General features: G+C 54.1%; 1 protein-coding gene across 2 annotated transcripts; it reads right to left on the bottom strand.

Moving 5' to 3' along the window:
• Positions 1 to 1,256: 1,256 nt before the first annotated feature.
• EIF3K (eukaryotic translation initiation factor 3 subunit K) lies at positions 1,257 to 12,756 on the bottom strand. 2 transcript variants are annotated; one of them, XM_030297712.1, is made up of 8 exons: positions 12,609 to 12,756; positions 11,664 to 11,762; positions 9,445 to 9,565; positions 7,689 to 7,769; positions 5,169 to 5,235; positions 4,988 to 5,065; positions 2,846 to 2,971; positions 1,257 to 1,325 (listed from the first exon to the last, which is right to left on the bottom strand). In XM_030297712.1, exons 1-8 carry the CDS (start codon positions 12,665 to 12,667, stop codon positions 1,294 to 1,296), a joined length of 663 nt encoding a protein of 220 aa, XP_030153572.1. In that variant the 5' UTR covers positions 12,668 to 12,756; the 3' UTR covers positions 1,257 to 1,293. The 2 variants fall into 2 exon arrangements, with proteins under 2 accessions (XP_030153572.1, XP_030153573.1); XM_030297713.1 differs by having other exon boundaries at positions 7,689 to 7,763; positions 12,609 to 12,754.
• Positions 12,757 to 13,472: the final 716 nt, after the last annotated feature.

The raw sequence follows: 13,472 nt of genomic DNA, 5'->3' as shown, positions 1-13,472 counted from the left end.
CATCTTACGGCATTTCCTTTCCTCCACTTTCCCCCAAAGGCGGTCACTATAGTCTCCACCCCCTCTTCCTGCAGACAGCAGGCTCAGAGGGGAAGACACTTTCCCGAGGTCACTCTGCCAAGACTCTGAAATATTTCCTATGTAAAATAGGAATCATCAGCGCAGGTACACATCAAATAACATTGGCTAGGCCTCCTGGCTGGTGTAGGCTGGGACTGGGGGATGGGGTGGTAGGGCAGGGGGAGAATGGCCTAGCCGAAAATCCCAATTCTTGTAATGTCTCTCTAAGAATGGTGAGGACTAGTTTGCAGCCTTGGAGACATACTTTCTTAATGTTATTTTTTAGAGACAGAGACAGAATGCAAATGAAGGAGGGAGGGCGGGAGGGAGAGAGGGAGGGGAGGGAGAGGGGGAGGGAGAGGAGGAGAGGAGAGGGAGAGGGAGAGGGAGAGGGAGAGGGAGAGGGAGAGGGAGAGGGAGAGGGAGAGGGAGAGAGAGGGGGAGAGGGAGAGAGAGAGAGAGAGAGAATGAATGTGAAGCAGGTTCCAGGCTTTGAGCTGTCAGCAGAGCCTGACGTGGGGCTCGAACTCATGAACCATGAGATCATGCCCTGAGCCAAGTCGGACATTTAACCGAGCCACCCAGGTGCCCCCAAACTCTTGATCTGAAATTAGCAACGACTCCTGTTTTCTAAGAGCCAAGAACAAGTTAGGCCCCGAGAGAACGTTACTGGCAAGAGCTGATGGAACTCCTCAACTCGACACAAATGGGTGTCATTCTTCCCCGTTCCCAGATGAGGAAACTGAGGAAGAGGGAGAGTCACCAAGCCAAGGACACACAACGGTCTGAGCAGTAGCCGGGATAGGGGGCCGACCGGATCCTCCTCCATTCAATCCTCCGGCCACTGAGGAGCCTCGGGCGCCTACACGTGAGACCAAAGGGCAAAGGTGGAGCCTCCCTTCACCAGGAAGCCGCTCCTGTTCACCTGGGTTTTCGAGAGGGCGGAAGAGCCCCACACCCAGCTACAAGGCTGGACTCCTACATCCTCCTCACCTCCTCCTCCTCCTGGCTGACTCAGGGTCGCCTGCTCACTACTTGTGACCTGACAGGTCAGGAAGGTGGGGGTGGAAAGTCGATTGCCAGGGTGGGGCAGGGAAGGAAACCTGAAGAGGGAAGAGAGGAGCCCGAAGTCCCCAGGCCACTGGACAGGAGCCAGGGGCAGAGGCAGGAAGCCAAAGAGCAGGAGACAACAGGAATAAGAAGTCAATAAATCTTTATTAAGCGCCTGCCGAGTTACTGTGAGGAGGCCATGATGCTGGACACACCTGTTGAGGAGAGAAGGGGCAGCAGGTCAACGGGAAGAACGGGAGACCAACCTCCAGCCAGCAGCCATGACACCCACAATTCTGCAGGGGTGGCAGATCGCAAAGCCCTTCTGGGTCCTGGTCACCTTCACAAGGCAGTTTGGTTTTTGTTTGTTTGTCTAAAGTAGTCTCTATGCCCAGCATGGGGCTTGAACTCATGACCCCGAGAGCTCATGCTCTACCTACTGGGCCAGCCAGGTGCCCCACGAAGGCAATCGGGGCAGTAGTTAAAAATCGGGACCAAAGCAAGGAGACCCAAGCCCTCATCACAACTCTGCCTCATACCAGATGGGTGACCTCAGGCGAGTTAATTAAAACCAGTTTCCCCAACTGCATAAAGCACCGCCCCACATACACACGCACAATCAGAGGGTTAAATGACGTGCTTAGAGCAACGCCTGGTACAAGCTGTTTGCTATTCTCACCACTCTCACAGTGACACTGACTATATACTACGTGCAAGACGCCGGAAACACCGGACTTCCAGCTCCTCACTGCAGAGCCCCTCGCTCCAGTGACTTCCCACCTGAGCCCCCACACAGGGGGCACTTCTCATTTAGAGTGAGGAGCCACAGTCCCTAAGCGCAGAGCTGATTTTCCACTCGATCATGCTCCTAAGTTACTACCAAATTAGCTGGTTTGTACTGAGAAGGCATGCTGTACCAGGACATACCTTTAAAAACACCAGGTTCGTACCAAGGGACGGGGAGGAGACCCAAGGTGCAAGGGAGCAGCCCAGCCCCGGCCCCAGGTTCTCACTCAGACACATGTACTGAGCAGGTGAGAGCACTAACCTCACAGCTATTTCACTCTGTTCTCAGCTGAGGGATCTGTGGGGCCTGTGCTAGTTCAGCGTGTGTGTGACAGCGATGACCACGGCTGACGCGGCAGAGCTTTGCGAAGTGCTCTACGTAGATGGTCTCACTTTGCCCTCATACCTCCGTGAGGTAGGTTATTATGATATCGCTCGGTACTTTACAGTAACAGCCCCTACCATTCAGGGTTCACGCGAGGACCGTATGACTTAGAAGTGTAAGGAACTACGTAGTATCTGTCATAATGACTGGTGCTCTGATCCCCACTTTTTAGATGAGAAAACTAAGGCACAGAGAGGTAAAATCACTTGCCCAAAGGCACACAGCTAAGAAACAGAGAACCAAGATCTCCACCCAGCTACCCAACTCCAGAACTGGCACTACCCCCGAGGACAGAGGGCCAACAGAACAGAGCCCCCGCGACCAGTAAAGGTGCGGAGACACCCTGCAAGGCCCGTCCAAGCCCTGGGGTGTCCCAAGGAAAGACACCCCCCCATCCCTCCCTCAGCAGGGAGGCCTGGAAAGCAGGTCCATGGAGTCTGGCAGATGCAAATCTCTTGGCCCCGGACCAGAACGTAACCACCCAAGTCCCTGGGGGCCCTAGCCTTGGTCTATTGAAGGGCATCTCCTTAGCCCCACAGCCCGAGGCCTTGAGGCACCACTCACTGTCAAAGTCGATCTTCTCCACGATGTTCTTGGGCTTGATGCTCTCCTCCTGGCTACAGATAAAGATCTGGCCCGACTCATCAGCGCTCCAGCCATATTTGCTCATCCACACCTTTAGCTGGCTGTCTGCAGGTGACACAGGCGGTGCAGGGGCTCAGTCACCCTGAGCCCACAGTACCAGGCAGCCAAAGGCCAGGGCACCCTCCCTGACCAACTCCCGGCCGCCAGTGTCTCCTGCGTTTCTATGGTTCATTCTCCAAACGGCAGCCAGAGGGAGCCTTTTAGCTTTCCAACCCTCACCTTACAGAGCTTTTGGCTAAACTTTTATTTTCTATCTCGCTTTTCTCTCCCCAGGGCAAATCCTCGTGTCTAACAACAGTAGTGAGCTTCCTTCTCTGCTTTTCCACGCAACTTTGAAATGGTTCCAAAATTATGTCATCGCTGTCACTAACAATAAGCCCAGATCATCAGTTGGGAATTTCTTTGCAGTCCGGTTTTTGCCCTTAAGAAATACGCCAGTAAGGACGTTCAGCTAGAGGGTCCAGCTCCTTGAAGTCACTCTCTTGTGTGACTATTAGCGATTTGATACGGATTGATCTGCTTCTCTTTACACTCAAGTCTGAAAGCAGTTTCATCCCTTTTTGACTTTTATCTTTTTAAGAGAGAGGAAGAGTGCACTCACAAGCAGAAGAGGGACAATCTTTTTTTTTTTTTTTTTTTGAGAGAGAGAGAGACAGCCTGCAAGTACAGGGGAGGGGCAGAGAGGGAATCCCAAGCGGTCTCCACCCTGTCAGTGCAGAGCCCAACACGGGGCTCTAACCCACGAACCATGAGATCATGGCCCGAGCTCAAATCAAGAGTCAGACATTCAACTGACTAAGCCACCCAAAGTGGCTAAGAGAGAGTGAATTTTAAGCAGGCTCCATTAAGGGCTGGATCTCACCACTGTGAAATCATGGCCTGAGCCGAAATCAAGAGTCAGATGCTCTACTGACTGAGCCACCCAGATGCCCCTAATTTCACTTTTAAATATGTAAATATTGGGGCACCTGAGTGGCTCAGTCAGTTCAGTGGCCTACTTCAGCTCAGGTCATGATCTCATGGTTCATGGGTTTGAGCCCCGCGTCGGGCTCTGTGCTGACAGCTCAGAACCTGGAGTCTGCTTCAGATTCTGTGTCTCCCTCTCTCTCTGCCTCTCCCCTGCTCATTCTGTCTCTCAAAGATGAATAAACTTTAAAAATAAATAAGTAAACAAATAAAATATCTGATGTAAAGCACTTAGTACAGTGCCTGAAACAGTGTCCAACAAAAGTCAGTTTCTGCTAAAAAAACTAAAATCACACACGTACACCTACCCGGATCAAAGAGCAGAACTACCCAATAAGGTACCAGACAAATCTCACCCCTGACCCTCCAAGGAATAACCACTTTTCTTCATTTTATTTTTCTTCCTGTGTTACTTCTTGTAGAAATAAGCAAATACATAAACACAGTTTTCTTTCTTTCTTTCTTTCGGAAGGATTTTTTAAAAAACCCAATCTGATCATGTCCCTCCTTGCTCAGAACCCTCCTGGGGCTCCAGATCACTCAGGACAAAGGACTAAGTCCTCAGGAGGCCCCATGGCATCTGAGGCTCTCCCTCCCGCCACCACCTCTCTGCTCCTCGCTCACCGTGCTTCCGCCAGGCACCCTGGCCGCTCTGTGAATGAGACTCGCGTGTCCCTGCCTCAGCAGCCTCGTCTGCTTGGCCTTCAGGCTCCTGGCCTAACTCCACTGAGGGACCTAGCCACCTCACCCCCACGAGCTGACACGAAACACACACATCTCATCTTGTTATTTGTTTCTGAGGAGAGCAAACCTGAACCATTCTGTTTCGCTACTGCTGTATCCCCAAGGCCTAGAACAGTGCCTGGTACAGAGAAGGCATTCAGATAACGTAGGCAGAATAAATGAATGCCACAGGATCTCCACGGAAGAGTACGTTTCACGCTAGCTCCTCACTCCCTCAGTAATGAGCTGGGCTGTGCCTTCGAATGACTTGCTGACGCAAGGGTGGGTCCAGCCGAGGAACTGGTGGAGGCCCACTGCCCCTGACCACCCCCAGCCTCCTAGACTGGCACCAGGGACCCAGAGAGGCCTTACCGGTCAGATCCCCGAGCATCTCGGCCAGTAGCCAGCGATCAATGTGCTGGTAAGTGATGCCCACAACATGGCAGATAACTGTAGAGATCAGGGACAAAGATGGTGAAGGGCCACTCCCAGGACCCTGCTGCCACTCCCTACCCCTTCCCCCTGGGGAGCCCAGACACAGAGAGGAACTTACATTTTCGGACGGAGTCTTCAAAGCCAGTTATACCCTCCAGAAGGTCCATATTTTCATCCAGGGCTTGCTGGGAAAGCAAAGATAATGCTCACGACAATGTTAATAACACCAAGAATATTAAGATTAATGAAATTAACAATAGAAGTTAACACTCGAGCATTCACCCCACATGCCAACTTTTCTTCTGCCTGCAATCCTATGATGGAAGTTACTATTTTATGCCCATTTTAGAGATAAAAAAACCAAAGCTCAGGGCAGCAAAGCGATTTGCCCCAAATCACAGAGCCAGGGTTTGAATCAGAAGGCAGAAACCACAGACCCAAAGAGGGAACAGAGACAGATTCGCTAACTGTGTTCACCCACCTCCCCTTGCTGTCTCACTCGGATCTGAAAAGGTCAAGTGTCCCACCCATGGCCCACAAGGCCCCACAGGACCTGCCTATCACCTCCTCCCACTCGGCCCCTTTCTCCAGCCACAGGGGCCTCCTCCCTGCTCCTCAGACACACCACGTACCCGCCCACCTCCAGGCCTTTGTGCGGGCTGGTGTTGGGTCTGGAACTCTCCTTCCCCATGGCCAGCACCCCCACTTCCTTCAGGTTTCTGTTCAAACCCAGCAAGGGCCCCCGCCCACGTCAGTGAGGAAAATGAGGAACCCACACGGACAATGAAAAGGAGCAGCCAGTGAGGCAGGATACACAGAAGCCAAATGACAGAAGGGCCCGGGGGGCGGAGCGTGACCACCCCATCAGAGGCGGCCGACGGGGCAGACAATGTGGGCTCCACACTGTGTGTGCTGGGGACCGGGGGGGGGGGGGCAGAAGGCTGGTCACGAGAGCCCGCATGGAATGAGCGCGGTGGGGTCACGTGAGCAGGGAGGGAAGGCGAGACCGAGCGCCAGCAGCCTGCCCCTGGAGCAGGGTGGCTGACGGGACCGCTCTGCTGGACACCGAGGGGTTTCCTGGGACGGGAGCCTTTCTGCTCCGAGGGGAACAGAGGAAAGGGGCAAGAGGCAGAGGTAGTAGGGAGGGCGAAGGTCCAGGGAGAGTTCTCTTTTGTAGGCTAGGAACGAACTACACGGTGGACGTGTTCTCTGGTGACAAGAACAATCTGGGAAGGCCCCGTTTGCTATTACAAGAGAGCAGGGAGCCGCCGGTGTGGTGGCAATGAGTGGGCGAGAGGGAAGGGGAACGGCGCCTGAGGAGAGGGAGGGGTGGCCGGAAATGGGAGCAGGGACAATTCACCCACTGAAACAGAAAAGTGCTCGGTCAGCCACCAGCACACGTGGAGGCTGAGGGCAATACTGTGTGGGAGACTTCTGCTTTGGCGGCTTCGACTTTCCCACAAAATGAGGTGCAAGGTCACCTCATTGACCTCGAGATGAGACGGGATGGGGGAGAGGGGACGAGAAGGTGCAAAGAGCCGGGAGGGGAGCAAGGAGCAAGGCCCTAGGCTGGGAGGGGATGAGGGTCGAGGGTTGTGGGGCTGGGCTGTCACGTGCTCCCTGGGGCCCTCCTCCAGCCTCTGTCTCTGGTCTCAGATACAGATGCACAATTTACACTAAAGGAAAAAGCAGAACAGAGGACTAGAAATGATGGCCAGGCCCAAGAACTGCCAGGCTGGAGACCTCGCAGGGGCGAGCTGGGAAGCTGGGAGGAAGTGGTCAGAGGGTAGAAACGTCTGCCATTCGTAGGCAGAGAAGGGAGCAATTACTGAAGACAAGTACCGGGCAGTGGCTCCCAACCTTCGCCAGGCATCCGGATCATCTGGGATAACTGCTTAAAACCCCAAAGCCTACACCACACTCACACCGGTCACATCAGGCTCTGATGGCTGAAGCCAAGTACCAGTACTTTTTTTTTTTTTTTTTTTTTAACTCCTTAGGGGTCCAACACGCTGAGAGCTGATCTAGGGCATGACAGGGAGACAGGGGCCGAGGCCACATGGAAAACAGGAGCTGGAAAAACCCGAAGGTCGAGGTGGTGGAAGGATCACTGCTCTGGCTTTTCAAGCATCGAAGAATGACAGGAGTGGGGCAGTGCACAGGAGCTCCGTCCTTCACGAGAGGAGGAGCGGTTGCCAGGGGGCTGAAACCAACAAGGCGGGGCAGGAAGTGCCGACACCTGAGCTTCAGGACTGAGCGTGTGCAAGGGGAAACGGGATCTGGGAATGATGGCTCCCGGCCATCCCGCTGGGCCACTGCAGAAGTGGAGGGTGGGGCCCCAGTTAGAGCAAGAAAGGGAGGGAGCACTCAGAGGGTGGAGGATTTCGGCAGGAAGGACAGATGTGAGGGCACGCACGGGTGCCCTGCCGTGGGTGCTGGGGGCACAAGGGACGACGTGGGAGTCCGGACTCTGCGAGGGTGACAAATCCACGCGGTCACACTCGCAGAGCCCTGGGCACAGGAGCCACCGCCCACCGCTGTGCAGGCAGACGACAAATGTGCAGGGTCATCCCCTTCAGCAGGCTGCCGTGCCAGGCCCAGCAGCCCACCCTGCCCCCCGCCCCGGGAGCCAAGTTACCCAGAAGGCCTGGAAGTGGCAGGTCTCCAGCAGGTCCCCGAGGTATAAGATCTGTCGGATTGGTCGTTCTTCTTGCTGAGATGGGAAAGCGTTAAGGGAAAACAGACCTGAGCCTCGGGAGGCCGCGGCTGAGCCATCTCCCCGCGCCCACCTTCTGTCCGCCGAAGCACAACTGTGAAGGCAAACGGTGAGCCAACGACGGGAGACAATTAAGTCAGCGACTGGCCTGTCCACATACCGGGATCGAGTCAACTCTCTGAGAACCAATGCAGAGGCGCGACAAGACACGCTGGGATACGAAAGCAAGATGCGTACCAGCACGCATGAGCGCCACCGTGGGGGTGGGGAGCATATGGACATGAACGCACACAACTGTACTTGTGCGTCCCCAGGGGATCCCTGGCAGGGTGGGTACCCAAGAACTGCAAACAACTGTTGTCTCCTGGCGGTGGGGAGTGGGGTGGCTGCGGGACAGGGGAGGGAGGAAGCTTCTTTTTCCACCATACACTCTTTCTGTACTTGTAACGCCATACCATATGCCTATTTTTTTGGATGTTTATTTATTTTTGAGAGACAGAGAGAGACAGAGCACGAGCAGGGGAGGAGCAGAGAGAGGGAGACGCAGAATCTGAAGCCGGCTCCAGGCTCCGAGCCGTCAGCACAGAGCCCAATGCGGGGCTCGAACTCACGAACCGTGAGATCATGACCTGAGCCGAAGTCGGACGCTTAACCAACTGACTGAGCCACCCAGGCGCCCCAGCCTATTTTTTTTAAGCCACCAGAGCAGACCTCTGGAGAAGGTGGACAGTTTCGCAGAAGGAAGACCTCCCACGGACACACCTGGCAGCGCAGGTTCAAGGTGTAAGCCACCACTTCTCAGCTCAGCTGCATGCGGCAGCCCTGGGGACCGGGAGTGCCAGCAGCAAGGGGCACGGTGTGGATGGGGTGGCTCTGCCAAGTGTGTCAAGTGATCGCCGGGCAGAGGGAGGCCCACCCGGCCAAGTGCTGGACCAGCCACAAAAAAGCAGGTCAGAGCAAGGTGGGGGGGGGGGGGGGGCGGGAAGCCAGTTCATTTTCACTCAACACCGTCACTAAAGGCCAGCAGTGTGCCACATACAGCTGTCAATGCAGCTCTTCATGACTCCTGCCTGGTGCTGGGGCCCCACTTCCTCCTCCTTAATCAGCTAGAACCCTCATGGGAATCCTTCTAAGGCAGAAACCTACCCATAATACTCTGCGGTTTTAAAACCTTCTATAGTTTCCTAGCGCCCTTTTGAGTCTGACCAAAATGTATCTTGAAATCTGTGGTAAGGCCGCGCTGAACTTCCTCTACTGCCTCTGAAGGAGCACCAAGCTCTTCTCTTCCTCCAGGCCTCCTTACGTACTGTTCCCTCTGCTTGATCACCCTTCCTTAATATTTCATTTCGTTCATCTTCCGGATGTCTCCTCCTCCAAGAAGTCTTCCCTAACATCCAGGCAGGGGCAGGTGCCTCCTCTCCTCTGGCCCCTCTAAACCCCAACCCCTGACTTCTCCAGGCTGTCATTGATAGAGGACCTATCTCCCCCACTGGACTGTGAGCTCTGTGAGGGCAGGGGCCAGACCTGTTTCAGCCACCAAAATGTCCCATCCAGCACTGCAAGCCCGGAGCAGGCACCCAAGTGTTTGCGGCTGAACTCACAGACCCCTTCCCCGTGAATTCACCTACCTTGCCCTCCCCCCTCGCCCACACGCCTGGCCTGGAAATTAGAAGGATACATGTGCCTGATCGATCATGCACTTGCACAGTGTGAAGTCGGTGTGGGGCAGGTTGGTGAGGGCCTTTAGCAGTATCTGGGCGGTCACCGTGGTTTGAAAGAAGGCTGGGTTGAACTGGTACCTGAGAAGGGGAACAAGAGACACATCAATCGTGGCATCTGCCGGTCCCTGGGCCTCATCAGATGCCCAGCGCTTTGGCCCAGAGCTTGGGAGCTGGACGTGCCTGGGCTCCATTCCCAATCACAGCATTCTGGCTCTGTGACCTTAACCTCCCTGACCTACATCCCTGTTCTGCAGATGGGGGACAGTTAATCCTCCCAACCACCCAGTAAGGCGGATGCTGTTAAGTGGTTCACAAATGACAACGTAAGTATTAGTCTGGAATAGTGGTTGAGGCCCTGGAACCAGACTGCTTGGATTTTTTTTTTTTTTTTACTTTTGAGAGAGAGATAAAGTGCAAGCGAGCACACGAGCAGAGGCAGAGAGAAAGCATCCCAAGCAGGCTCCGCATTGTCAGTGCAGAGCCTGACACGGGGCTCAAACTCACTAACCGCGAGATCATGACCTGAGTAGAAACCAAGAGTCGGATGCTTAACGGACTGAGCCACCCAGCCCCCCTCACCCCCTTAAAAATTCAAGTTAGTTGGGGCGCCTGGGTGGCTCAGTTGGTTAGGCATCTGACTTCGGCTCAGGTCATGATCTTGTGGTTCATGAGTTTGAGCCCCACGTCGAGCTCTGTGCTGACAGATCAGAGCCTGGAACCTACTTTGGATTCTGTTTCTCCCTCTCTCTCTGCCCCTCCCTGCTCATGCTCTCTGCCTCTCTCTCAAAAATAAACAAACATTAGGGGCGCCTGGGTGGCGCAGTCGGTTAAGCGTCCGACTTCAGCCAGGTCACGATCTCGCGGTCCGTGAGTTCGAGCCCCGCGTCGGGCTCTGGGCTGATGGCTCAGAGCCTGGAGCCTGTTTCCGATTCTGTGTCTCCCTCTCTCTCTGCCCCTTCCCTGTTCATGCTCTGTCTCTCTCTGTCCCGAAAATAAATAAACGTTGAGAAAAAAAAAAAAATTAAAAAAAAAAAATAAAAAAATAAACAAACATTAAAATAATAGTAATAATAACAAAAATCCAAGTTCATCATCAGTGTAGTCTTGGCTTTAGGAGCAGAACCCAGTGATTCATCTCTTACATACGACATCTACTGCTCATCCCAAAAAATGCCCTTGTTAATGCCCGTCACCTTGTTACCCACCCCCCTCCCCTCCAGCAGCTCTCGGTCCAGACTGCTTGGATTTAAACTTCCCTGCTAAGGGACCCTGGACTGCCTATTTTAAATTCTCTGTGCATCAGTGTCCTCCCTCGAAAAAAGGGACAAGAACGACCCTATCTTCTTCACAAGGGCAGTATAGCATCCGAGTTAAAACACACAAAAGCTGACAGCACGGTAGCTACCACATGAGAAGCACCCACTAAGCAGCAGTTATCATCAGAAACAACCTAGACAACCCCATCAGTACAAGTGTTGTTATATCTCCATTTCCCAGACGTCAGAATCGAGACAATATATAAAAATTACACAACTGACAGTATGTTGAGAAAGCACCGCGAGGAAGGACCTCAACTATCCGTCAACAAGCGAATGGGCAATTAAGACAGTCACACAGCGGAGCACTAAACAGCAAAAACAAAAACCTGCAGCCGCAGACAAAATGAATGGATCTCACAAACCCAGCGAGACGAGGAAGATGCCGAGTCTAGAAAAGCTCACGCCGTCTGACTACATTTGCGTCACGTTCAAAGCAAACAAAAGTAAGCTAAGCTGATCGGTATGCATGCGAGTGTGGTAAACTCACATGAAGCCAGACCACGAGAGCCTAAAGTGGTCACCAGGGTGGGGGTGAGGTGGTGGCACAAAGCATACAAGGCAAAGGGCCTAGGGCCCTGGGCAACACTCACCTCTATGCTATGGGTGGTGGTCACATGGGGTTTCACTTATACTCACTTAGCTATTCATTTGTGTTTTGTACTAACCTGTATGTGTACCCTGTAATTACTTTTTTAAAAACCATCTTTCCTCCTGCCCCAACTCCCTTGGCTTCCTAGTTTTGCACACCAAGAAAAGCCACATCCCAAAGGCTACCCCCAACTTCAGCCTCATCCAATGTTGCCAGTGGTACCCTGCTGGTCGCTGGCCTGGAGGCGGGGATGGAGGCAGACACTCACAGCTTCAGGACGGCTAGGTTGGCCTCCAGATCATAGGCATTCTCCTTGGCCTGTGTCTCCACATACCGCTCCAGCGTGGCCAGATTCTCAGGATTGTACCTACAGAAGAATCAAGATGGGTGAGCAGTGAGGAGACAGGGTCTGAGACCAGTCACTTTGGGGGGGGGGGGCACTGCAATCTGTTCCTCCTTCCCTCTAAATCTGGCACTAACCACTTACTCTACTAAAGTCTTGAATCAGCCGTATAATCTCTAATAACACTTGCCAACTTTCCAGACCTAAGCCTAAGCTCTGAACCCCATCAGAGCCCTGGGTCCTTTCTAGGATGCACCCCTAACCTCTCAGCCAATCAGTCATTGTAACCCGTATACCTGGTCTCCTGGACATCTTTGCCACTCACCCCCTTCTCCCCCTCCGCGCCCAGACTCCTTTTAGCTTCTCCCACTCCAGCCCTGACCACTATCACTGCCTACTGTCCGGTTTGTCTGGACTCTGCACTGAGAACTGCACGAAAAGCATGGCCTGCAGCTGTCTTGGTCACCTCTGGTCCCCAGCACTGCCCAGCCTGACAGAGTAGATTCCAGTGACGTGTGCTGAATAAATGGCATGACAGGAAAAAGAAAGACGACATGAAGAGGCACTGACACGCAGTGAGAGGTTGAGGAACACAGTCACGGGAATCTTGAGGCTATGAGAGGGAAAGCTGAGAAGCAGAGAGACCTTAAAGCAATTAAAATGGGGGGGAGGGAGCAGTAAGAGGTAGGCAAGGCTGTATCTCCTGTCCGTAGATCCAAGCAGCGCCGTTTCCTTAAACATCTCCGCCGGGAAGAGTGGGAAAGCCTACTCCCGAGCAAGTCCAGGATCCCGACCACCCCTTGCTGTCTCTAGAAAATCCTCTCCACCACGCCGCCTGGCCAGAAACGCTCCCTCCGACCGGGCTCAGACCTGTCGATACCCTTGAGCAACTTGCCAACGTTCGCTCTCATCTGCTCAAACATCGCCATGACTACGGTCACCTCCCACGCCGGGGCCCGGGGCCGAGAATCCAACCGAAGCGGCGTCCGCCAGGACCGGAAAAGGAAGAAGGGGCGGAAACGGAAACTACGTTACCGTCTCCTCTCTGAGGCGCTTACGACAGCTGTCACGTGACTCTTCCCGGCAGGCGCAGGGTGGCGCGTGCGCATACGCTGCACCCGAGCTGGCCCAGCAGCGAGAGAAAAGGCTTCATCTAGCTCAGTACGCAGGCGCCCTCTCGGGGCGAGGAGGCGGGGCTAACGTTTTTCCCGGGCCTCGCGTACCGCGTTGTAGCCCCTAGAACGTGCGCGCGAACTCCGGAGGAGGAAGACGGCTGTCTACCCGCGCTTGCGCGTCGTGTTGCGCGCGATCGTGAAGTCACAAAACTGCCGGGGTGCACGTAGCAGTCCTTAATTTGGGCCACAGCCAGAGTTCCCAGGGAGGTGCTCTCTGAGGTCCCCTTTGCCCCAGGTAGCATCCTGAGCTTTGGAGTTTCAAGCCTTGAACTTGGTCTTCACGCTCCGCCCCAACTCCCGGGGTAGGGACCCGCAAAGCTGGTGTCCTGCTCCACAGCGGCTGGAGTGAGGGCTCCTGGACCCTGCCGGATGGCGCTCGATCCCCTTTTGGCTCCAGTCTTGCCGGTGAAGGCTAGTGCCCCATGCGTTCTGTCTTGAGTTATATGCGTACAGATTGCTCACCGTAGGCGTGAATGCACAAGCATGTGTCATATACATAGGGGTATGTGCTCTGAGTACATCCACATGTGTTCACACGGGTATCCAGGCATGGGTACTG

Source organism: Lynx canadensis, chromosome E2 (assembly GCF_007474595.2).
Source record: "Lynx canadensis isolate LIC74 chromosome E2, mLynCan4.pri.v2, whole genome shotgun sequence".
NCBI classification, from domain to species: domain Eukaryota; kingdom Metazoa; phylum Chordata; class Mammalia; order Carnivora; family Felidae; genus Lynx; species Lynx canadensis.
Note: the sequence above shows the minus strand (reverse complement) of the source record. Positions and strands in the feature narration are given on the sequence as shown.